General features: G+C 46.7%; 1 protein-coding gene across 1 annotated transcript in view; it reads right to left on the bottom strand.

Moving 5' to 3' along the window:
- The window catches only part of RAB21 (RAB21, member RAS oncogene family), a 178,026-nt gene that overhangs the window by 50,806 nt on the left and 100,323 nt on the right, over positions 1-26,897 (bottom strand). The window contains exons 4-5 of the mRNA XM_085653852.1: positions 26,377-26,440; positions 322-376 (exon numbers count right to left, since the gene is read on the bottom strand). Of these exons, the coding sequence (XP_085509978.1) occupies positions 322-376; positions 26,377-26,440 (119 nt within the window). The remainder of the gene's footprint in view (positions 1-321; positions 377-26,376; positions 26,441-26,897) is intronic.

The raw sequence follows: 26,897 nt of genomic DNA, 5'->3' as shown, positions 1-26,897 counted from the left end.
ATCAACACCTATTAGTCACAAATGAATAAAGTACTCAAATAGTCAACTGAAACGAGCCATGTGAATTGATTTTTTTTGAGTCTCCAAGACAACCAAGTACTCTAGAAGCAGAGCAAAATTAACACATCAACAACTTCCCCCCCTACCATCATCACAAATGTGAGATATCTAATAATATGCCATTTGTACATGTTCAATTCTTAACTCTGAAAGTGCAACATGGATAATTTATTATACATTCAAGTATCACAGATGGTGACTTTTATGAGAAGGCAAGTGCAAACCGTTTTGATATTCTGTTTATTAGAATGTAAAACTTACGTTTCTGCTTCTTGTACAGATACATGCCTTTCCTTTTCCAGGTCTATTTTGTTTCCTATTTCAAACACAAACATATTAATTGACACATTTCAAACAGCTCTGTGTGCTCATGATTTTTACAAAGCATTTGCACGGTTTATGAAATGCAGATGGCAAATTCACAAGCAGGTAAAAACTATTTTTTGCCGGCGATGAGAACGTGTTCAGGATAAAAATATTGCAAACAGTAACACTACTCATGTACTTCAACTATTTATTATTACTTCATTATTAAGATTAACAAACAAGGACTGATGTTAAAGGGTAGGACAAAATGAAAATGTGTTCTGAAGACTGGATACCCCCAAAAAAATATGATCGACGTTAAGTCATGCAGCAGAAAGTGGATTTGAAGAGGAAGTGAACAGAGTAAATACTTTGAAAAAACAATTGGCAAAGCCAATAGATTCGACGTTTTAACAATGAAAAGCTTTGGCGTGTGTGCTTCGTTTTTAGGTCTCGGCTGTCGTTGGAGCGCGCATGCTCGAGACTTCTAGTGATCAATTCAGTTTTAGAAAAGGGCTTCAAGCCCCGCCCCTTATTCCCACTGGCTTGCGTCACCGTTTATGTTAAACGGTGCGCCGCCATTGGAAATAAGGTGCCCAGGGTGCCTCCTTTTGGCTTTTTAGTCCGTCCCCTCCGGACACGGTCGCCTGCTTTACGTGTGCCATGAAGACTTTTCTTATCTGCTTGTTTATTTAACAAGCAGATAAGAAATGTCTTTACAACAGGCACGGAGCTCAGAGGCGCATGGGGAGGACAAGGCACTGCTTCAGTTAGGTCCACCCCATCCCAGCTTTTCAGATCTGGTTATAGAAAGTTTTAAGTCCCCCAATATCACAAAGCCGTTGTTATTTTATTATAAAGTAATACAAGACAAGAAAAACTGCATTCCAGACACACATCACATTCCTTCACATGCAGGCCTTCAAAATAAAAATCACTTTTGCAGTTGTCGCTCGAGAGGTAGGTCTCGCACGAGCAGGATCACAACACAGAGCTCCCCCTGCCCCCCTCCCAATGCCTGGGCTGTGTAACATCAGGAGCATGGGGTCTGGATCCAGTTAGTGAGGGAGCCTGGAGTCTGCACCACACGCGCACAGTGTGGAGTCCACCACACACACCGATGTGCAGACACGGAAACACGAAGGACGGCCTCTCCCGGACACAAGACTAAACCACAGGGCACATGGACGCACTAATGAGAAGCGTGTGCAAATCAAAGCCGTTCGGCCTGGACTCTTCCCATGAGGCACAGGGTCAGACTGATTTGCTTATGGCAATGTCTGAACTGGGGTGGCAGAGTGGGCTAAAGAACGGTGATGGATCAAACCCAGATCTGTTGACTGGGTGTGAGTGTTTGATTGGTTCTGATGCTCCGTCCAGCAACACCCCCTTTTGTACCGCTTTGTTCGCCATAAGTTGGCAGGGTATGCTCAGACGTGAGTCCCTTGCTCACTTTGCCACTGGATTCAAGCAAGCCTGGCTGAAGACGGCTGAAATGCCAGAAACCGGTCCTAGGAAGCTTGTTTCCGGTCCAGGGAAGGCATGGCTTGGCAGTTCGGCCTGGACTGTTCCCATGAGGCACAGGGTCAGACTGATTTGCATATGGCCATGTCTGAACTGGGGTGGCAGAGTGGGCTAAAGAACGGTGATGGATCAAACCCAGATCTGTTGACTGGGTGTGAGTGTTTGATTGGTTCTGATGCTCCGTCCATCACCACCCCCTTTTGTACCGCTTTGTTTGTATTTCAGGCCCCCGGGACGGCCAGGTCTCAAGGGCATTGGGGAAAAATACTAACGTAAGTGTACCTGGTTAAAAGTCGTCGTGATGCTAAACTACCACAATTATCTTAAAATCTTTGGCCAGGGGACATTTTAATATTTTAAAGTGCAGCCTGACCAATAGCTCCTGCAGGCACTGGGTGTCCCTTTAACGCAGACCTCAACTCATAGCCTGATAACATAAAACCCATTGGTGAAACTATATATAGGTGGGCTGCAGAAATCCTAAAATAATTATAAAAAAATCAATGCAGGGTCTCGGGCATATACTTGGAAGGACATTCTGAATAATCACAAGAGGCTGGTTAGCAGGAGGTCAGGGGAGCCCGGTGAGCATCAGTTTGGGTAATATGTCTAGAGGCTATGGCACTTTGAGCGCTGTATTGCTGTAGCCCCTTTCTAGTATACTAGCCGGAGTCAAAAAAGGATGCAGGCACATTGCACAGGGTTGTTGAAAGGGGCAACACTTGCTGGTAAATATCACAAGTTTTCACAGTTTTGCTGTCCTTTTGTAGCAGTGTTTGTGTGCCCGTTTTGTAATACGTTGGTGATCTTGGTAGAGGTCTTTGCTATTCAATGGGATTGTGCAATGTTGTGGGTTCCTTGAATTTTTTAATGTCTGTAAATGTCTACGACTGTGGAGCTGTAGGTAAATGATGCTGTTCACTGCTTGGGGATTGGGAGGGAAGGGCTACCCAGTTGCTTCAATCACCGCAGGGTGTTAAAGACCGCAGGCGCTAATCTGTTAGAAAAATAGTACATCAGGTCTTAATTACAAGAAGTAAAATGGCTGGAGTAAGGCTCCCAGCAGCGTGCAGGGATGTGATGGGGCGTGCCAATGCAAGGTATCCGGGTTCTCTTCTCAGCCAATCCACAGACATCCAAATTTCTTCCTGTCATTAGCACAGAAACAAGCTTGAAGATTGCCGACTTGCAAGGAGCACAGATTCTGTTATGGCACTTTATTTCAATCCACCCAGCCTTATCCATCATCATTAATCATCATTAATCATGCAATAGAAAGGCAGGCTTACTTCATCATTTTTGTTTTTTTACGAGAAAGGAAAAAAACAGGCTTATGCTGAAAGCAGGACATGCTAGGGGGCTGATGGTGCCGAGGAGGGATGGTAATGCAAAGGCTGAAGCTCCACGGCTTTTGTAATGCTCCTTTCAGTTAATGCTCCACTAAACCGTAGGTAAACAAATGAGGTGGAGGCTGTCGTGGGACCACCACTGGAGTTTTGCGTTTCAGCGCAAGGGGCTCCTGCGCTCTTCCAGTCTATAAGCAGGGTCTACGAACATAACAGAAGCAAACATGCCCGATCCCCCTTACAGAAGTGGCATGTTTCTCAACACTAACACACTATACACGAAGGTTAAAACAGTATGCAGAACAAACTGCTTACTGACATTTTTTAAATATCTGTGCTAAGTGCAATTCTGTATGTTCCTTTGTCCGCAACTCATTACACTTCTAAGTAAATCCAAGTAAAATAGCGACAAAGATCAATAATTCTATTTATATACCCATTAATTAAAACATGTGCTGTGAGGATCCATCAATTTTGCGATTTTGAAGGTACCTTAACATATGGAGTGAAACAAAATGCATAGCATAGGCACTTTTTAAACAATATTTGTCTTAAATCTGTTCTGATCATTTTTGGTGCTTACAGAATGCTTATTTTGCATTCTTTATACATTTGCAATGATGTAATGAGTGATGTAATATGTGAGGCCATAAGTAGTCCATTGTGAGGGTTTAAGTTCTAGTTAGCTCCTGTAACTAAATTCAATTAGTTTCCATGGTTTTGTACAAGTGAAATGGGAACCTAACTATAACGACCCTGTAACCTTTGTTTTTTTGTGATTTTATATGTATACCTCATATGTGGCGGTTGCCACTGGGTAGTTACAGTTACATCAGCTGTTCCGCAGAAAAAGCTTTTTAGGTCTCACTGAGTCAGCGCGCATGCGCTGCTCAAGAGACTTTAGTAGGTGAGTTTTCAAAGTGCTACCCATATGGTTTTGCTGGCTACAAGCTTGAGTGCACGATGGCGTGCACTTGCACAGCTGCTCCCCGCATTCCCCCCTCCTTTCTCGCCCAGCCCTTTGATGCTCTGCTCGCATCTCCCTCCTCCCTTTTCGTTAGTTTCATTGTGGCTCCTTGCATTCACCCCTCCCTTTTCGCCCAGCCCTTTGATGCTTTCCTCGCATCTCCCTCCTCCCTTTTTTGTCACTTTCATTCTGGCTCCTTTTCGTCATTTTCTACTCCTCGCATTCCCCTCTGCTCCTCGCATTCCCCCTCTGCTCCTCGCAGTCCCCCTCTGCTCCTCGCAGTCCCCCTCTGCTCCTCGCATTCCCCCTCTGCTCCTCGCATTCCCCCCCTCCTCGGCCAGCCCTTTGATGCTTATAACATTGTGTTTCATTTAGGGCATTAAACATTAAGGAGCACTGGCAACGCTGATGAAATGGATTTCATTTTGAGTAGGGACTAAAACTTTAGCCACACACACAACCACACGCACGCACACACACACACAACCACAACACAACCACAAGCGCACATCCAACCACAACCACTCAGAACCACACACAACCACACGCAACCACACCCACCCAACCACACCACCACACACCCACCCAACCACACCACTACACACCCACCCAACCACAAAACCCCACAACCACACCCACACCACCACAACCACAACCACACACACCACAACCACACACACACCACAACCATACGCACACACACACAACCACACACAACCACACGCACCTACACACACACACCACAACCGCAAGCGCACATCCAACCACAACCACACACACACAACCACTCAGAACCACACACAACCACACACACCACCACACACCCACCCACCCACACCACCACACACCCACCCACACCACCACACACCCACCCACACAACCACAAAACCCCACAACCACACCCACACACACCTACACCCACACAACCACAACCACAACCACACCCACACACAACCAACCACACAACCACACACACCACCACAACCACTACACACACCCACCCCCACAACCACCCCCACACACACCCCCACAACCACCCCCACAACCACCCCCACAACCACACCCACACCCACACCCCCAACAACCACACCCACACACAACCAACCACACACAACTAACCACACAACTACACACACAACTACACACAACCAACCAACCACACACACAACTACACACAACCAACCACACACACACAACCAACCACACACACACAACCAACCACACACACACAACCAACCACACACACACAACCAACCACACACACACACAACTAACCACACAACCACACACAATCACACAACCACAAACACACCACAACCAAACACACCACACCTACACAACCACACCTACACCCACACAACCACACCCACACAACCACCACGCACACACACAAGCACAAACACAAGCACACACACAAAACCACACAACACACAACCACAAGCACACACACCCACCCCCCCCAAACAATCAGAACCACACACCCACCCACACACACACAACCCCACACACCCCCACAAGCACCCCCCCACAACCACAATTACACACACAACCACACACACAACCACAAACACACACAACCACACACACACCCACAAGCACACAAACACACACACCAAACACACAACCACACACCCACACACGCACAAGCACACACACAACTACAACCACACACATACAACCACACACACACACAACCACCCACAACTACAAACACACACACCCACAAGCACACCCACCCACAACCACATAACTACAATCACACACAACCACAACCAACCACACACAACCACACACAACCAGAACCACACAACCACCCCCCACACATACCCACATCCACACACCCACAATTAAGCACACAACCACACACATACCCCCCCACACACACACCCACCCACAACTACACACACAACACACAACCACACACACACAGAACCAGACACAGAACCACACACACAACCACACACACAACTACGCTCCCACACACACACACCACAACACAACCACACACACAACCACACACAATAACACAACCAACCACAAACACACACCCCCACACACCCCCACAATCACACACATACACCCACAACCACACACACCCACCCACAACCACACACAACTACAATCACACACACACAACTACGATCAACCACAACCACACACACAACCACACACACACACAACAGTTGCATAACTAAATACTTATAAGGTTCCAAAAGCGAGACCTATTGGCTATGCCAATGCTTGTTTGTGTTGCTACTAAAACGCCCATGGGGATGGGGTCACCAGAGCCTAACAAAGCGTGGGGAAAGGGGCTGTACGGCCCCCTCCTTTTTTTCTTCAAGTAGTGGCCTTTGGGGATGAGGTCTCCAGGACCAAATAAAGCTCAGGGACAGGGGACCACGCTGCCCCACTCTCCTTTCATTTAAAAGAAGAAAACGGCGCAGGGGCATGGGGTCCCCAGGACCGCAAGAGACTCGAGGAGGGGGGGCCCTGGGGTAGGCTCCCGGAGCCTATAATAGCCTGGGGAGTGGTACCCTGCGGTCGCCGCTGGGTATAGTCAGGATTATGTTTTAATAGGAAACCCATTTTTGTTTTCTTACATCTTTGGCACCATTTGACAAATCTATGCGAAACTTTACCCCATGCATTTTCCCATCAGCTCCTTCCTGGAAAGTTTTGAGGTGATCCGTCAAGCAGGGGCTGAGAAAAAAGGAGGGGGGGCAAAACACATTTTCCACATTCATTTGCCCATAGGAAGTTTAGAGACAGCTACAGGCCAAGCCACTGAAAGGATATACACCAGATTTGGCTGAAATTTAGATCTTGGTTCAGAAAGAGTGCTTTCTTGTGATTTGGTGTAAATGCATTCAGTAGTTTTTGAGCAACTGATGCTCAAAAAACTTTGTAGATTTCACGCCGCGGTGGGGACAGTCTCAGATTCAGATTGGATTGGCTACCACCACATCAACAATGATGTGGCAGCAGCCATCTTAAGACTTGAGACTCAATCCAGAGTCCTAAAAATAACGTTAAAAAAACATAAGGGGGTAGGGTAACCCCCCCAGGCCTGGCAGGGGGGTGCATTCCACTGAAAAAAACAAATGATGTAGCCGGCTCCAGCAGGGCCGTGGGGCTCCCTAATGGTCTTAAATGAAAACATAAAGGCCGCTCATGCATGGTGCCAAGAAATGGGGATGCTTGCAAGGAGCTGGCAGGCCGCAAAGCCCTGGGGTTCCCCATGCAGCCCCTTATAAAAAAAAAAAAAATATGGGCGTCCCAGGTTGGACCAGAACATTTTTGTAAAAAAGTGAGGTGATGTCTCTAGAAGGGGCAGAGGCACAATCAATTATTTTTAATGTTGGGTGGGGTGGGGGAAGGCTACAGGGAGTTGTGCAGCCCCCAGCAACATAAGAAAAGGAAAATAAAGTCTCCAGGGTCATTCAAACCATGGCCCCAAGAAAACTTAGCATATATCTTTAAAGCATTTCCCAAGCTGGAGCTTTTGTTGTAAAGCTGGGAGTGCAGCTCCCTCTAGGGGCTGGTGCTATGGTTACTATTTATGTACAAGGCTCTCTTGTGGTTGTTTTATAATTGTATTTTTTGGGCTGAAAAATGTTAAGAAGATTCTGAGACATATAACTTTAAAAATAATGAAGTGTCAAAGACAAGTAGTTTAATAAAACTTTATTAAATAGTTTTAAGTAATCAATAGTAATAAACATTGCATTATGTGTATTTTAAAAATATGCACTTGATTAAAATTATTGATGATTTGATGTTATAGTTAGAAGAAAATGTCAGTTAAAAAATGTCACCAAAAAACACTGAAATTCACTAGTTTTAGTTATCTCAAGAAACTATAGCTCATGCCCTAAAGTAACTATAACTTGCACACTCGCCATGCGCTGCTAATTACCCCACATATTACATGACATGTTCTAAGACATCATTGATAAAATCACTAACATTTTTCAGTGAAAAAAAAAAATATATTTTTTTTTTCTCCAAAAGTTGTTCTGCAGATGAAGACGCACTCACGGCAAGTCCGATTCACAGAATCCTTTATTCAGAGGGACCGGCACATTTGTTTTCCCGACTGATAACACCTACGCGTTTCGGAGCCCCCAGCTCCATCATGGGTGAAAGCGATTTTTCAGGCAAACTACAACCTTGTTTAAAAGTTCCATGCACCAATCATCGCCCTCTGGTGGGTCTAGCAGGCGAGTACCTTTTTATTGCATGACGGTATTTGTAGTTTTAGCAGTCTCGCCGATTACACCCTTCAGTGGGTTGCCTGCAAAGTCGCTTGCTTTGATTAATGTTTTTACAGCCCTCCGGTGGGCCTCAGGAAAACAATTGCCCGGTGATTTTGGAGGAAATGCCGTGCCCGGTGAAGTAGGAACAGTTCCGACTCCTGGCCTCATATTGTATTTTGCATGATGGTGCGAACTTCCGCGGTCAGAACATGCCGCGTAAACATTTTCCAAAAGTTGTTCTGCAGATGATCGCACTCACGGCAAGTCCGATTCACAGAATCCTTTATTCAGAGGGACCGGCACATTTGTTTTCCCGATTGATAACACCTACGTGTTTCGGAGCCCCCAGCTCCTACATCATGGGTGAAAGCGATTTTTCAGGCAAACTACAACCTTATTTAAAGTTCCATGCACCAATCATCGCCCTCTGGTGGGTCTAGCAGGTGAGTACCTTTTTATTGCATGACGGTATTTGTAGTTTTAGCAGTCTCGCCGATTACACCCTTCAGTGGGTTGCCTGCAAAGACGCTTGCTTTGATTAATGTTTTTACAGCCCTCCGGTGGGCCTCAGGAAAACAATTGCCCAGTGATTTTGGAGGAAATGCCGTGCCCGGTGAAGTAGGAACAGTTCCGACTCCTGGCCTCATATTGTATTTTGCATGATGGTGCGAACTTCCGCGGTCAGAACATGCCGCGTAAACATTTTCCAAAAGTTGTTCAGCAGATGAAGAAACCAGAGGGCGATGATTGGTGCATGGAACTTTTAAACAAGGTTGTAGTTTGCCTGAAAAATCGCTTTCACCCATGATGAAGGAGCTGGAAAATGTTTACGCGGCATGTTCTGACCGCGGAAGTTCGCACCATCATGCAAAATACAATATGAGGCCAGGAGTCGGAACTGTTCCTACTTCACCGGGCACGGCATTTCCTCCAAAATCTCCGGGCAATTGTTTTCCTGAGGCCCACCGGAGGGCTGTAAAAACATTAATCAAAGCAAGCGACTTTGCAGGCAACCCACTGAAGGGTGTAATCGGCGAGACTGCTAAAACTACAAATACCGTCATGCAATAAAAAGGTACTCACCTGCTAGACCCACCAGAGGGCGATGATTGGTGCATGGAACTTTAAATAAGGTTGTAGTTTGCCTGAAAAATCGCTTTCACCCATGATGAAGGAGCTGGGGGCTCCGAAACGCGTAGGTGTTATCAATCGGGAGGACAAATGTGCCGGTCCCTCTGAATAAAGGATTCTGTGAATCGGACTTGCCGTGAGTGCGTCTTCATCTGCAGAACAACTTTTGGAATATATATACGCTTTACTTATAACGTTATAAGTTTTTGTTATATGATGGGCTTTACATTGCGCGTTAAACAAGTGGATTTATTTTTTCCATTCCCATCGGATACACTTTGTGCAAATGTTTTCACACTTTCTATTGGATCATAAAATCCTCTAATCGCAAACACAGGTTGCTACTTGCACCAGCATCCAGTTTGCCCGTGTACTCCAGAACTGCTTCCTGCACAGTGAGCTGACCAAAACCAGGTCCATAGTTCAAAGTATTTAAAAAGTAAAGCGACGAATAGCAGCGCTCCTCTCAATCTAAAGTCACTCCCAGGCATCCGACAAATTGTTGCAATCACATATAGTAGAACACATTTTAAAGGACAAATGCTTGTATAGTTTTTACTGGATAGCCCTATCCACCAATCACAGACACGGGTTGCGTGTACTACAAACGTCCGATTTGCTCGAGTACTCTGGAAATGTTGCCTATATCTCGAGCGGACCAGAATGGGGCCCATATTTCAATCTGTACAATTGATCAATGAGCTATCCAATGACAGCATTCCTTATAATTTAAATATTATTCTGAGGCACCCACGGAAGTGTTACACTCACGTATACTACAAACCGTTATGCCCGAAATGTTACTCTCACAAATAGTACAAACCATTCATTATCCTAACGCATGGTTGAAACACGATTCCTTTCACTGCATAATGCACAGCACCATACACAAGGGAGTAGCGTAGCCAAGGAAAGTACATATCCCCTACTTTAAAGCACATTGTGAATGGGTTTGAACGAGCGAGTAAGCAAACCTGAACTTCCGGTTGGGAGGTTCTCTCCCCCCATTCATTTTTTTTATTCAAATTTGGATTAGTTGGTTCATATTACAACTACATTTCAAACAATATGGCCAAAAAGCTTCACTTGGAAGGGATTTCCGAAAATAATCTACAAAAGAAATACCGAGATCGGCCTTTCCTGTGGGGTCTTTACACTCAAGAACAAGCATTTGCAATGCAATAGGTCTCGCATTTACGCGGTTTTGAGCTATTGGCATTGTAAATCACAATGCCTTTTATGTATGTTTGTTTTTAAAACATAAATAAAAGGCATTGTCATTTACAATTCTGATAGCTTAAACTCGCGTATATGCGAGACCTATTGCATTGCAAATGCTTGTTAAACCTTGAACACAGTCCAAAAACATGGCTGTTCTCTATTCACCTTAAAAGGATCACCCGCTAAGAGACTTCACATGCCCAACAACTTTGAGTCAAGAGGTTAACAGTTATGCATTAACCACTGATTAAGACATCTTCAGATCTGCTGTATTTTGGTAAAATAAACTAGACACATTGCTGAAATTATTACAATGGTGGACAATTGATTATGCTACTTACCAGTATGCATCTGTTCTTGGCATGTAGGGCTGCTGACATTCATATCTGTGCATAGATCGCCGCCTAGTGTTGGGTCCGGATGATTGCACATTGTTGTCCTGGAAGAGTCTTCGAAGTATCACGAGATAGGTGGCTCCTCCCCTGGACTACAGTGCGCATGGGCATCCTCTCCATCCTTAGATCGTTTTTCGCCATTGTGGCAGTGATGGAGTAGATATAATAAGTGATGACCATGCTATACAGAAAATACTGAGTGCTGCAGCCGCGACAGGCGCCGGGGAGGAGGGTGGGCGATATGAATGTCAGCAGCCCTACATGCCAAGAACAGATGCATACTGGTAAGTAGCATATTCAGTTCGGGGCATGTGGGCTGCTGAATTCATATCTGTGCATAGAATATATAGCAATACCTCCCCTAGCGGCGGCTACCTGTGCCAGCTGCAGCAGTCTGGAAAAGAGTTTTGAGAACAGCCTGTCCTACAGCTGCTTGCTGTCTTGAGTGTACATCTACGCAGAAGTGTTTGGTAAATGTATGTATAGTGGACCATGTGGCTGCTCTACAAATTTCGTGTAAAGGGATGTTTCCTAGGAAAGCCATGGATGCCCCTAACTTTCGTGTTGAGTGGGCTCGTGGGGGAACCGTTAATGTGCGTTTAGCTTTGTGATAGCAAATCTGAATGCATTTTACAATCCATCTGGCTATTCCTGCTTTGGAAATGGCGTTGCCTTTGTGTTGTGGAGAGAAGGCAACGAAGAGTTGTTTAGTTTTTCTAAAATCCTTTGTCCTGTCAATATAGTACATGAGAGCCCGCTTTACATCTAGTGTATGGAGCATTCTTTCCGCGACATTTTGCGGATTTTGGAAGAAAACGGGCAGTTCGATAGTTTGATTAATGTGGAACTGTGATATGACTTTGGCCATGAACTTGGGGTTGGTGCGTAGGACAACCCTGTTTGCGTGGACCTGAATGAATGGCTCCTGAATGGTTAGTGCCTGGAGTTCACTAACTGTCCTTAAGGAAGTGATGGCCACCAGGAAAGCCACTTTCCAGGTGAGGAATTGAATCTCACATGAATGGAGAGGTTCAAAGGGCGGGCCCATCAGTCTGGTGAGGACCAAGTTGAGGTTCCACACTGGTGCTGGTGGGTGTCTTGGGGGAATTACTCGTTTGAGTCCCTCCAAGAAAGCTTTGATGGCAGGTACCTTGAATAAGGAGAGGTGCTGCCTGTTTTGGAGGTAGGCTGCTATCGCGGTCAAATGGATGCGTATTGAGTTGTATGCCAGATTACAGCGGTATAGGTGTAAGAGGTAGCATATGATGTTTTGAATAGATGCGTCCAGTGGGTTAATGTCATTGTTGTTGCAGTAAATGACAAACCTTTTCCATTTGGCCGCATAGCAGGCTCTAGTAGTGGGTCTCCTGGCTTCTTTGATGATAGTCATACAGTCAGGTGGTAAGTTTAGGTAGCCAAATTCTAAGACCTCAGGAGCCAGATCGCCAGGTTCAGTTGCTGGGGATCTGGGTGTTGAATTTCGCCATGGTTCTGCGTTAAAAATGCTGGTTTTATCCGCAGTCGTTGACGAGGCACCACGGAAAGTTCCAGAAAGGTGGTGTACCACGGCTGGCGTGCCCACGTTGGAGCAACTAGGATCAGGGTTAGTGAGTGTTGCCTTAGTTTGCGCGCCACCAGCGGTATTAATGGTGCTGGGGGAAAAGCATACGCAAATCTGCCGGACCAGTTCATCCATATCGCATTGCCCTGCGACTGTGGGTGTGGGAACCTGGCGGCAAAGCTTTGGCATTTTGCGTTTTCTTTTGTGGCGAATAGGTCTATCTCTGGATGACCCCACCGCTGGAAGTACGGTTGGAGAACTGATGGGTGTAGTTCCCACTCGTGCATCTGGTGGCTGTGTCTGCTGAGCAGATCCGCCATCTGGTTGTCCTTGCCCGGGAGGTGTTCTGCCATGAGGAATATGTTCCTCTGAATGGCCCACTTCCACATGCTCTGAGCCAGATGAGACAACTGTGGAGAGTGTGTTCCTCCCTGCTTCTGTATGTAGTACATGGCAGTCATGTTGTCCGTCCGGATCAACACGACTTTGTTGCACAAGTCTACTTTGAATGCCTTCATGGCTAGGAAGATTGCCATCAGTTCCAGAAGGTTGATGTGCATCTTCTTTTGTTGTGTTGTCCATAGTCCCTGCACTGTGTAATTGAGTACATGAGCTCCCCATCCCTGGAGAGACGCGTCCGCTGTTAGTATGATTTGTGGAACAGGCTCTTGGAACGGTCGGCCCTTGCAAAGGTTTTGTGGACTCCACCAATGCAGAGAGTTGTATGCCCGACCGCTCACCAACACTAGGTCTTTTAGTTGCCCGTGAGCCTGATTCCATTGACGTGCTAAGCACTCCTGAAGCGGGCGCATATGTAGTCTCGCGTGTGGGACTATGAAGATGCAGGAGGCCATCATGCCTATTAACTGCATGAACACTCGCGCAGGAAGGGAGTGTTGAGGTTGGAATTTTGAGATCAGCCGTTGCATGCGGTTGATTCTCACTAAAGTTGGCTGAGCTGTGGCAGCCAGAGTGTTGATCGTTGCGCCCAAGTACTGTTGTACGTGCGCAGGTTGGAGACTTGATTTTGGGTAATTTAGTGAGAATCCCAGATCGTGAAGAAGGTGAATGGTGTGGGACATGTGTGTGGCACATTGTTGTGCAGACTTGGCCTGAACTAGCCAGTCGTCCAGATAAGGGAAGACGTGAATGTTTTGTCTTCGCAGATGCGCGGCCACTGTTGCCAGGCACTTGGTAAAGACTCTGGGTGCTGTTGTTACTCCGAAGGGGAGAACTTTGAACTGATAGTGATTCCCTTGAATAGTGAATCTGAGGTATTTCCTGTGTGAAGGGTGTATGGGTATGTGGAAGTATGCATCCTTCAGGTCTAGCGTAGCTAGGAAATCCCCCTGACCGAGTAGTGGGAGAACCTGCTGGAGGGTGAGCATATGGAAATGCCCCGACAGAATATATAGGTTTAGGGGTCGCAGGTCTAGAATAGGTCTGAGCGAGCCGTCCTTTTTGGGGATTAAGAAGTACAGAGAGTACAACCCTGCGCCCTGCTGGTCGATGGGCACTACTTCTATTGCCCCTTTGGCGAGCATAGCAAGCACTTCCTGCTGTAGTAAACCTAAGTGTTCGGCTGACATAGGACGGTGCTTTGGTGGTATGTTGGGTGGAGTGGAAGTTAGTTCTAGACAGTACCCGTGCTGGATGATGTCCCTGACCCACCTGTCCGTGGTGATGTTCTTCCACGCGGACAGGAACAGCTGGAGTCGTCCCCCGACAGGTTTTATGTGGTCGGGGGGGTAAGGAGAGGGCGTCACTGTTTGTTCTTTGGAGAGGACCTGGTGTTGCCATAGCCACGTCCCCTGCCCTTGGTGCTGGATCCACGAAATCCACCCCTGTTGTTTTTGTCATAGGTGCTTGGTGCGCCACTTTTAGCATACTGCTGTTGTGACCCCTGACCCCTTGTTGTTCCCCTATTTCCGGTGCGATGAAAGGAGCCACTACGAAATTGCTGCGTTTGCAGAGCCCCCGTTGATTTCGCAGTGTCAGTGTCTTTCTTTATTTTTTCTAGGGTAGTGTCAACGTCTGGGCCAAATAAGAATTCTGTGTTAACTGGTAAGTTCAGAATATTGTTTTGGATCTCAGGTTTGAAGCCTGAGATGCGTAACCAGGCATGGCGTCGCAGCATGACGCTTGTGTTTATTGCCCTAGCCGCTGTGTCAGCTGCGACAAGGGCGCATTTTATGGATGCATTAGTGAGGAGTTGTCCTTCTCTAATGAGGAGTTCTGCTGACTCTTTATACTCATCTGGTAGATGTTGGAGCAGTGACTCCAGCGTGTCGTAATGTGACCTGTCATAACGTGCCAGGAGTGCCTGTGTATTGGCAATGCGCAGGATGTTCGCTGCTTGCGCTGCAATGCGTTTGCCCGATGTTTCTAGTACTTTTGACTCTTTGTCTGGGGGAGGAGCATCACCAGTCGTTTGTGAGTGGGCTCTCTTGCGAGCATTGGCAACCACCATGGAGTCTAATGGCAACTGACCCCTAATGTATTTAGGGTCACCGGGTGCAGGCTTGTATTTCTTTTCAATCCTGGGATTTAACACTCTGGCTCTTGTGGTGTCCTTGAAAATGTCTTTGGCAGGTTTTAGAACCCCTTTTAACATGGGCAGAGTTTTGACAGTTCTTTCTGAAGATGCGAAAGTGTCAAGCAGGAAGTCTTCCTCAATGGCGTCAGAATGGAGCTCCACCCCATGATGAGCAGCAGCCCGTTCGATGAGGGCATTAAATGCAGCCGTGTCCTCTGTAGGAGACGTTTTTACGTTATAGAGTTGCGCATCTTGAGTATGTGGCGCGACACTTTGGTCTGTGGGATCATCCCACGCCTGATCCGGGTCTTGTTGTTGTTCATCGGGATCTACGTCCCCAGGGTAGATGGTATCCTCCCCGCCATAGTCCTGTATTGCGTCCGATTCGGAAGGGGTAGGAGAAAAGGACTGCGGATCTGAATGGAAGGGTTGGAAGTGTTCTTGTAGCACTGGTTCCTGCTCCGCTGGCAGCTTGCGTTTAAGAGGAATTTTGTATGGCTCCTCTTCCCTGACTGGCGTTATTTTGCGCTTGTGGAGCATTAACCTGCCAGTGTCGGCGTCGATAAATTGTGGCCCCGAAGAGTCTTGTTCTGTAAGGCCAGAGGTGGTGGACTGTGTGTGGAGGACACGTGTCCGAATTTGAAATAGTTTCGGTGCCGATGTCGGTGGCAGCCCAAACGTATTGTTAGTGGGCTCCGAGTGCACTCTACAGGGTGAGGTTGTGTCGGGACCCGAGATAGAGTGGAGGGTTGCCCGGTCACGGATGCGTTGTAAAGATGCAGAGACCTGCTGCACAGTGAACGCAGATGGTGGTTTGATGGGCACCTTGGTAGTAGACGTCGAGGCCGGCCCCGACTTTTTTGTCGGAAGGGGGTCACTGGTCTGAAGGGATGTATCGACAGTCGACGTAGTCGAGGACTTAGTCGGCATCGGTGCTCTAGGCGTCGACGTAGCCGGGGCGGCAATTTTGACTGCGGAGGTTACGGCCTTCGATGTCGGCGCCGAAGGTCTCGGTGCCTTGTGGTGCCAGAGGGCGTGCTATTTCCGTGTGTCGACCGCATCCGCTGCGGTGAGCTCGGCGCCGAAGTCTGTTTGTACGCGGTCAGAGCCGACGACGTTTTTCGGCGTCGGGGTAGTGGATGGTTTCGACGCCTTTGATCCGACCACCACCAGTTTCACTTTCGTTTTTGAAGGGACTGGAGCGATGGATGGTTTTGGGTTTAATAACCCGGTCGTCTTCGGTAATAGTGGCTCTTGCAAAGTGTTCGAGGCCGGACCGGAAGGTGGGGCCGAGGAACCATGTATTTGATCTTGGGTAACGCCCGAAGGCGATCCCTCGACCGGAGCCTGATGACGACGTTCAGTTTCGGCCTCCGTTTCGACGGATTGGCCTAGCTCTTCGGGAGAGCTGTCTTCTTCGGCCCCGTAGGCCTCGTCGAAGTTTCCTACCTCATCGACGTTTTCTTCACGTCGAAAGATCACTTCATCGTCGTCGTCCGATCGGGAATCATGTTCTGAAGCGGGGCTAGAGACTACTTCTTCCACGCTCTCAGCGTCCTCGTCCTCGGTGCTGAATATGTTGGTGGGAGCAGGCGCTGCTTGCTGCGCCTCGAGCCGCGCTGCCCGTCGATTCCGCAGAGTCTTCTTAGATCGGAACCGTGCACAGGCCATGCATTTCGATTCGTCGTGATCCGGCGAGAGACATTTATTACAGACTGGGTGGACGTCAATATGAGGGTACTTCGCGTGGCATAACGGACACCTCTTGAATGGAGTCCTCGATTCCATCGTCGATCGAGCTTCGAAGTTTGGACCAATCCGGTCTGAAAGTTGTAAGAGGGTGCGGAGCACTAAAGCTAGTAGTCGACACCGAACGGTAACTGTACCGACGAAAACTAAAGGCCTTTTGGCCTAAAACTAAGTATTCCTAAGTTGAGCTAAGATAGTCACATCCGAACCCAATGGCGGAAAAAAACAATCTAAGGATGGAGAGGATGCCCATGCGCACTGTAGTCCAGGGGAGGAGCCACCTATCTCGTGATACTTCGAAGACTCTTCCAGGACAACAATGTGCAATCATCCGGACCCAACACTAGGCGGCGATCTATGCACAGATATGAAATCAGCAGCCCACATGCCTCGAACCTTAGAATTGTGCTTTCAATCACATTGCGTGTTCAAACATCTAACTGGGTCACCCCTATTTTTGTTAACCTTTAAGTATGTACCATAACTCAAAATCTTCACAGACGTTCACCATGTAAATATTCAAAACTCATAAAACTGCACTTTAGATATAATTTGCATACATAACTGAACAACATATTTAACATGGGAATGTGGCTGGTCATCCAAAGGTAAATAATAATCTATTTCAAACAGAATGTTCACTTTTCTCACAAATTTTTTGCAACAGGCCTTGCTTCTAAACCAAAACCTATTTTGAAAAGTACATTTGAAACCAATACCAGGAGAGTACACCTTTACATTGTTCAATAAGCAGAAACTGCTTGCATTTGAATATTTTGCTGGTAGGTAAATTATGGAACAGTAAGTCTTGCAATGCATTATCATACTTGGCTCTAAAGCATACTGTGGACATGGCCCTTCTTTGGGGAATTCATCCCAAAACTTTTCGCTTTTCCTTCTGGTCTTTGCCAACTCTCACCTTAGCAATCTAGGCACCTTCCCATTGTACTGTAAGCAAGGTGTGCGCAGCCATCTAGCCCATATTGAGCAGGAGTGTCCATATAATGGTTGTAGATGCCATACCTCCATACACCCCATAAACATGTATGCCACATACCCGGGTGAGTACGGCACTGGTTAGTAGTGGGACGTAGCACTGAGTGTGCCACCCACCGGATAGCCTGTCAACCCAATATGGGCCGGTCATTGCAAGCCAGTGGGGCACCACTGGGCCCCTCTCTAAGTTGGCATCACTTTCGCCTCAGCCGACCCGGAGTGGGTCTTCCCATACCATGAGGGAACACCCCCAAGGAAGCCCTAAATGGCACGTGGGGTGGTGTAGGGTGAAAGCCGAGTAGGTACATACGGATGTTCCCTGCCCAGGTAGTGAAGAACCCCCCATGTGGGGCTTCTGCTGCCTTGGAGTTCAGATCTTCCCATAGGACACTCCTAGGGTGTTGCCGATTCTCTCATGTTGTTGTCGCCTTCGGTCTACGAGCACGTCCTCACTGTCAAGGTAGTGTGGAAGAGCATGCACCTTCCTACTCTGTCAAGATAGAAGCACTGACCCGGTGATCTGAAACAAGGGCTGGTCTGCCAACGCAGATCGAGGAGTGCGCAATTACACCGGTGAGTGTGTCCACCAGCCCTCATGCAGTTTCAAATACATGTCCCACATGCCATTGCAGGCTTGAGGATACGCCCGGGCACCTAGGGCATATTGGATAGGTGCCCGGCCTGCCATCGCAGGCTGGTGAGGGCATACCCACATCCCTGATGTCTCATACCAGGGTCAGGCCGGCAATGCATCCGTAAGGGGGCAACAGTGTCCAGCAGGTCCGGGCAGGGTGGTGTGCACACACTCGCACCTAAGGAGCTAGGGCCTTGGTAAGCCCATGTGTCCGGCCTGTCATTGCTGGATGTTGTGTGCGCACTGGCATTGATCGGGATTAAATTCATGAGCAGCCGGTCATGGTGCCCGTGATTGCTTGTACCGCCTGCCATCACAGGTTGGTGCTGCGCACAGGAAACCATTTAGTTAAACCAGTGTCCAGTCTGCTTTTGCAGACTTGGGCGAGTGCATGTGCACCGCTGGTGCTGGGGACTATGTGTCCAAACTGCCATCACAGGTCTGTGTGCGAATTAGTGCACCCACGTAGTGAGGAATACCTGTAGGGTTTCCACTACCTATGAGACTTGCTCTTCCTATAGGCTAACATGGGGAAGTGGTTGACGTTACTTCAAGCTGCAATAGTGGATTGCAGTAGAGCAGCCGGTTTATTTTTCCTATCAATGGATTCGCCATGCTTAACCCTTTCTAATGGTAAAGGGGGTTTAGCATTAACTCACTTAGAAATGGCACTTCTAGAATATGGAAAGAGAAAGTGGGCAACCCAATCTACCCTTGGAGGCTTCTCTGACCCCTGCTGTCCACCTGAGCCAGGCACCATACCACACAAGACTTTTAGAGCATAGAAATGTCCATATTATATCAATATTAACGGGTAAAGGTACCTTCAAGGGATTCACTTAAGCATACAATGATATATCAAGGTTTCAACCGGAAATCTGCAGTTGAATAATCTCTACCAGTGAATATGAATCAAACCGAGAACACTTACAAAAGGAAAAATTAAACAATAAGTAAATAGATGGGGTAGTCGACATTTTGGTCTGATAAAATTTCCTTATTGTTTGCATGGAAAAGATGCCGACTGAAGCGCAAGCGGCATTATGGAGGAATCTTACTCTGTCTTTTGCTCGACCTTTCCAAGCATAATCACCAGCTAAATCACTATGGTCGATTGTACTCAAGCCTTAACATTAGTTGATAATTGCTTGAATTGTACGAGCTTTTCAATAGCTTTTTCCATGCAAATAATCAGGAAATTGCATCAGTCTACGGATTCAATCACAATTGTACATTCACAACAGAATGTTCATAAGGGTCACACAACAGCCAATTTTATCGTCCTGAAGATGGTCTAACGGATGCATACACCAACAAGACAGAAACGTCGACAACCTCATCTATTTCCTTATTGTTTAATTTTTCCTTTTGAAAGTGTTCTCTGTTTGATTTAGATTCACTGTTCTGTCTATGTATTTTTGGTTTGGAATAGATGCTTGCAAGAATGACTAGGAGGCACCAATTGTAGTGAATCATTGTATAAACCTCGGTCATTTTTGTGTTTTGTTTCAATCTTTTTGTACCCTTTATATTCAGATTATATAAATGTGTTTAATGAAGAAGCCACACCCATTGCATTAGTATATTTTTGAAGACCTTTTGAAACGAAATTGAAAACTGGAGTAGAAATTGTTTAACCGCAGGTTACAGATTGGAACCTTGATATATCATTGTATGAATTATCAGACTTAGTGTGCTTAAGTGAATCCCTTGAAGGTACCTTTACCCGTTAATACTTGTAGAATATGGACATTTCTATGCTCTAAAAGTCTTGTGTGGTATGGTGCCTGGCTCCAGTGGACAAATGCAAAAACAACAGTTAATGGACAGAATGCAGAACAATGTCATACATTCACCCCAGTACAGAGATCTGGGCCTAAATCCATCGTTTTTTTGCTCACCATGCCATTCCAGTTTGAACCCAGCCATATGCAAATCAGTCTTTACCCTGTGCCTCATGGGAACAATCCAGCCCGAACTGCCAAGCCAGGTCCTCCCTGGACTAGTCAAGCTATCCTGGCTGAAGAGGGGTGAAACCCCGAAACCGGACCTAGGATGCTTGATTCCGGTCCACAGAAGACATGGCTTGGCAGTTCAGGCTGGACTGTTCCCACGAGGCACAGGGTCAAGACTGATTTGCATATGGACATGTCTGAACTGGGGTGGCGTGGTGAGCAAAATAACGATAGATTAAACCCAGATCTGTGACTGGGGGTGAATGTTTTGCCAATGTGCAACATTCCGTCCATCATCTTGTGTGCGTTTGGCTCCAGTGGACAGCATGGGTCAGGGTAGCGCATCTGTGCATTCCCCAGTGACTGTCACAAACCATGGGCATCCCACTAGAACGACAAGACCTCTTCGATTTGATGGCCGGATAGGATAGATTGCAAAGAGAGAGGTTTTGACATTTAGCTTTTCGGGGCCCCACTAAAGATTAAGATCTGCATTTCACTGCCCAATGGCAGACAGGCCTACAATTTAGGGGAAACATCTGTGGTTCAAAGGGAAACCCTTTGAACCATCCTTAACTTCAAAGGCACACAACAGTAGAACTATGGATGCCATCCTTCAGCAAGAAATTAAATGCTTGTGGGGATACGGGACCAAGGGACCCGGACTGTGTGCTGCACATTGCCAGGGAACTCTGTTGTGCACATGGAGGATTACTGCTTGTGAAGGGGTCCGTGTGCCCTTTCTGAGTAGTGGCAGGCCTGGGCCGAAGACCTGCTGAGGTGTGGTGCCCTGGAGTGTGCTTTCCAAGGGCCGTTGGCAGGCCTCCTGTTCTCCCGGAGATCTCAAGGACATCAAAGATCTCCTCGAGGGACCTATACCATCTACCTGTGACATCTGGAAAGCGGTGCCCTCTTAAGTGCCCCCATCCGCTACAGAATCCCATCAGGTAGCACAGTGTGAACATGGATTTAAGACTTGTGTCAGGATACCGGACTGACTTGTGTCTTGAGACCGGATTGTCTAGTTTGGAGTTCCAGAAATCTAGTCTGCATGGAAGGCATGTCGTGCTTGTACAGCAGGGACCCGGACACTCATAAGCGTCTAGTTGGTAGTAAGCAGATTCACCGGTTGAGGGACCTCGCGTGGCCCGTTTCGTCCATCATGCCATGCCAAACCATCTCTCTCGTGCGACACACAGACTGCATACTCATTGTGTGCGGTGTCCAATTCACAGGGTGCGATCCTCAGAGGTGGGGGTGTATCTGCAGTAGTGCCTCATTCTACCTCATGTGGCTCTGCTGAACTTGCTCCTGTGTGTGTGACCGGACTGGTCTGGTGCAACTTGTATTATCGTGCACCGGACGTTGAGGTTCATTTCCAGGGAGGTACGGAATTTTTAACTCTTTGTTGTAGACCTGAAGTGTCTGCTGCAACACATACCAACACGCATCAGACGCTGTGCCTTGATTTCCTGGGCACGACCATGATCATCATATACCGCTTGGGGTGCCTCCTCCTCTCGAGAGCCTCTACTGTGTTACTCCCCATTCATCGGCTGTTCCCTTTTGACCATCAGCGTGGCAGACCAACTGCCCTCTCCACACTTTGCCCTTCATGAAGACATCTTGGCGCCAGGTAGTCATGCAAGAGATTGACTGGGTTGAAGGAATGCTTCCGATATAATCTGGAAGCGGGTCAAGACACTGCGTGACTCCATTGTGTTTTGATACCTATGGGTGAACTTCCTGAGTGGCGGCTAAATTCCATTGTTTATGCCTACCTCCTAATTAAAACTTGCTACATATCCCTACCTGCATCCCAAGGACCCAGACAAAGTGTAATTCTTTTTTTTTTGTTTTAAGTTTTCAAAACCTTTACTTACATGGTCAAAGTACACTGTTGCATCAAATCAGAGCATCTTACACATCAGGCGATCTTCCAAGTACAATAGACCTATGAAAATTCCAATCCGACAATAACATTAACCTGTACAGCACGGCAGACATAACGTAAATAACAAGAAGTCACAGGAGATGGTAAAAACCCTGCGAGGAAAAACACAGGCCCGGCCAGGGGAGGAAAATGGTCCAGGAGGGAGGCAATTACTGTCCAACACTGGCGGACACCGAGGGCAGAGTGCCGGCGGGGAGCGCGGGAGAGGCAGTTCTGCGCGAATGTGGCCATGAATGGAGTTATGGTACTAGGGGGCCCCATATGTCAGGCGGGCGTGACCCCGCAGGCATCCGGTCCCAGAACTCAGATAGTAGGGTCTGGCATCTCGAAGCGTCCTCAAGCCAATGGGCAAACCTGGGCGCCGGTCTGCGATCCCAACACATGGCCACCCTACGTCTCGCGAGGACTAGTAACATTGCAGTCAATCGGTGAGAGGAGTCCAGACAAAACTTGACAAAGCCCAACAGGCACAGCGGAGGGTCGGGGAGAACCCGGGTGTAGGTAATCTCAGAGATGGCGGCACAGACCTCCAGCCAGAAGTCCGAGGGGCACAACCAGGCGAGAAGCGTGAAGTAGACAAAGTGTAACTTTGGCCATGTGTAGCTTAGTATCCGAGAGGCGGGCTGGTTATTTTCCATCCGGGGGTATAAGACAATCGGGGCGAACCAGAGGGTGGGACCACAGAGTCTGCAGGGTGTTATCCATTGACCTGCTGGGTACCAGTAGCACCGCATTAGGGTGCTGAGTGCGTATGTATGTGAGAGTGTTCTTTACAGAGTGGGCTGGTACCTGAGGCATTGTGTAGCGGTGCAGACTGAGTGTGTGAATGAGAGTGATAGTCAGCGCATCGCCTGTGATTGACGTAACAATAGGAGTGTGACTAGTACTACTAGTAATATTTCCAAATGTGTTTTATGCCCGAAAGTATATGATAATCAAGTTACAATGATTCAATATGTGTTGAAAATAAATGTTATTTACATACATCGTGTGTGAAGTCTCTTTTGTGTATTTATTGAGAGTGACTGGTGTGCCTCTGCTTTACACGCTGCCTCTGAGGAAAGCCTGACAGCTCAGTGCCAAGCTATCCAAGGGTGAGCACGGGTTATACAGCAAGTGTAATTAGCCACCCTTGATGGGAGCGGTAGGTACTACCTGGGTGGGGGCATCCCTTCAATCAACCGAAGAGTGCTGGTTCCAACACGTATCCTTTGTCCTTCCTAGCCACCAACACATGTACACATAGTAAGTTTAGGCTATACATCACTGTAGGCCCATTACAAGTTTAGGCTATACATCACTGTAGGCCCATTACTACCAATGTCTTTTTTTATATTAACGATGTAAGGGTTTATGCAGTAATTTTTGTAACAGTGTCCAGGATGAGGTCATCAGTGATCAGGCCTCGAAAAATCTTTAAAATATTACCAGGCTTGCAGGTCTAGTAATTTGAATTATCTACGTAGCCTAACTGCGATGCAGGTGACACCCACAAACCAGTTTCACACACATTTTCCATGAATTTGTCGCTAACGTACCTCACGTAGAAATGTGTATCAGAGGGGTCTGCAAGTGAGCCACTCTTTACTCATTCTAAATTTGGGAACTGAATGCAAGAAATACACAATAGTGGGTGGATACAAAGTATCGAGATTTATCATGAAAAGTGTCTAGCATATCAGGGATAGTATGTATTCGGGGCCATCCTTGAAACCTATGCCCAGGATAGGGTTGGTGTTACCCAGTTTGTTACCACAGACGAGGAGAATAAAGAAAATGGTACCTGCATCACAGCGAGCAGCGGATGGACGGCTGGTGCTACGGGTAGGTAATGTTGGCTGTAGCTGTAAGGTAGTAACTCTGGGACAGGCACAGTGGGGTAGGGGGATTTGGCAGGAGATATGAATCTGGGACTAAGTTCCAGGAGATGGGTTATCAGGTATTTATTGAAAGAAGCGGCAGGACGAGCTATGTTGACAGAATTTGTGGGGCATGAAATGTGTGCAGGTGCTGCAGGGCAGTAACTGTGTGGCAGGAGCCATGTGGCAGGGACAATGGGCAAATATATGTGGGACAGAATCTTAAGGAGGGGACTCTAAGCATGAGACCATGAGTTCTGATCCGCTGGACAGGATCAAGAGGTGCAGGGCTGGACTTTTGACAGTTATTTTATTTTTATTAGAAAGTTTTGATTAGCGAGAACATGACCCTAGAGGGTATCAGAGCGCTTTACAGAGGGATGCGACACAGATGAGAGGGGCAATCGTCGCAGAGTCATAGCAATAGAACAAATAACAATAGTTGTGTGACGACATGCTAGACAAAAAATAGCAGTAGTTACAAAAAATGGCAATAGTTACATAAGACGCAATAGTGGGCAAAAGAATAGGACATTAGGATAAGGCGAGAAAGTCATCGGCGTGAAAGTATATGAGGTGAGTCAGGACCCCCACTGGACTTTAGGAAAGGCAAGTATTCATCATTAGCGCTTTCATTTCCTTTTTGAAGGACACGGTTGATGGGATCACTCTCATTTACGTTGGGAGGGCGTTCCAGATTCTCGGAGCGATTCCTGAGAAGGAATGGTTGTAGGTTTTTGTTTTTTTGAATTTCTTTGGTTTAAGTAGGAGGGTGCTGGAGCTCCTGGAGGTATGGGCACCACCCGACAGCTCAAGTTTCTTTGCGAGGTAGAGAGGTGTGTTAAAGTGAAGGGCTTTGTGGGTCATGCAGGCAAGTTTTAGGCCTATCCCTGCTTCAAAAGTTAGCCAGTTGAGTGTTTTCAGGTCCGGGGAGATGTGATTGTACTTCTTGGAGCCTGTGACGACCCTGGCGGCCGCATTCATTGTGCCTCTGAGGGGGGCCAGTCTGTACTTAGGCAGACCACAGAGTGTTGCACTGCCATATTCCAGTCTTGAGATGACTAGTGCTTGTACTGCGGACTTGAGGTCATCGGGGGAAAGGAAAGGTTTTAGTTTCCTTAGGATGCTCAGTTTGAAGTTCACACCTTTGGTAGAAGCACTAATGTGATCCTGCATGCTCAAGTTCCTATCCAACACTATACCCAGGGATTTCGTAGAGTTTATGATGTGTGGTGTGCAGTTGAGAGCAGACAGATTTTTCAGTATTCCTCAATGATGGGTGCTTGCTTGGGCAGGGAAATAAGGAGGAATTCCATTTTGTGGGCGTTTAGTTTGAGATAGTTGAGGGTAAGCAAGTTAAGGGTTTTGTGTAAGGTTCTGTTGAGTGACTTGATATAGTCAAGCGATTACATTTTCATGTACAGCTGGGTGTCATCTGCATACATGTGGTTTTGGATGTTAGATGCTTTGAGTATTTCGGTGAGGGGTTCAATAAATAGGTTAAAAAGTGTGGGTGAGTTATTGTACTGTAACATTCAATAATTTACAGGCAAATTATAAACGACGGTAACCTAACTGGAAGTTAACATTAAAATAAACAGCACTTTTGAGGTTTTCCTTAAGATACGTGACCTAACCTGCATTTGGTGTCCTCTCTATAATTGAGCCAGCTTCAGTACAATGATATTCAACAACGGCTGAATTTCATAGTAGCCAAGAAGGGCCAGAAACAATGGGACACCACTCCCTTCACTTCGGTATAAAAAAAACTCCTTTTACAAATACAAAACAATTTAAATAGTTGAAAATTAGCAAATTTATTTTAATGATTTTCTTGTTTTTTTTTTTTTTTTTTTAAATCAAACAACGTTTTGGTGAACTAGAAGAAGAAACTGACATTTACGTACATACACTCACAAAACTTACCAACTATACATAAGCAGATTTCATTTCCCAACATTTTTCTTAACTCCTTCACCCAGTTTTTTACCTGCAGTCAAGAGTGGAAATGAATGAACATTAGAGTAATGTTTTAAAGTCTACTGAAACATATACACACATATATATTAAAATTAAACCACAGCCCTCCCTATCACCACTAAAAAGACGCTGAAGGAAGTCTGTATAGTATGAAGACCTCTTGGCTTCCGAAAAGATGAATGCAAAGAGTAAAAACATGTCTAAGTACACTCAAGAGAATAAAAAGAAATGGAAGTTACTTTTACATCCGTTCTCGTATTTACTCCATCATAAATAGGAAGTTGCCTGAAACTTCAGGTAGCACCAGGTAAGCATCTCAAAAATAACACTTTCACTTTAAAAAGTGTCCATGGGAACCTCAGCGTGTACCTTTGCCCACCTGCCTGGGTGTTATGCTTCATCTGTATTTCACCAACTTTCCCACCCAGTTCCGGCAAGCAATATTGCTAGCAGGGCATATGCTTCAG

The sequence above is a fragment of the Triturus cristatus genome, chromosome 4_1 (genome assembly GCF_964204655.1).
Source record: "Triturus cristatus chromosome 4_1, aTriCri1.1, whole genome shotgun sequence".
In the NCBI taxonomy this organism is placed as follows: Eukaryota; Metazoa; Chordata; class Amphibia; order Caudata; family Salamandridae; genus Triturus; species Triturus cristatus.
The sequence above is the reverse complement of the archived record's forward strand: the minus strand, read 5'-3'. Positions and strand labels throughout refer to the sequence as shown.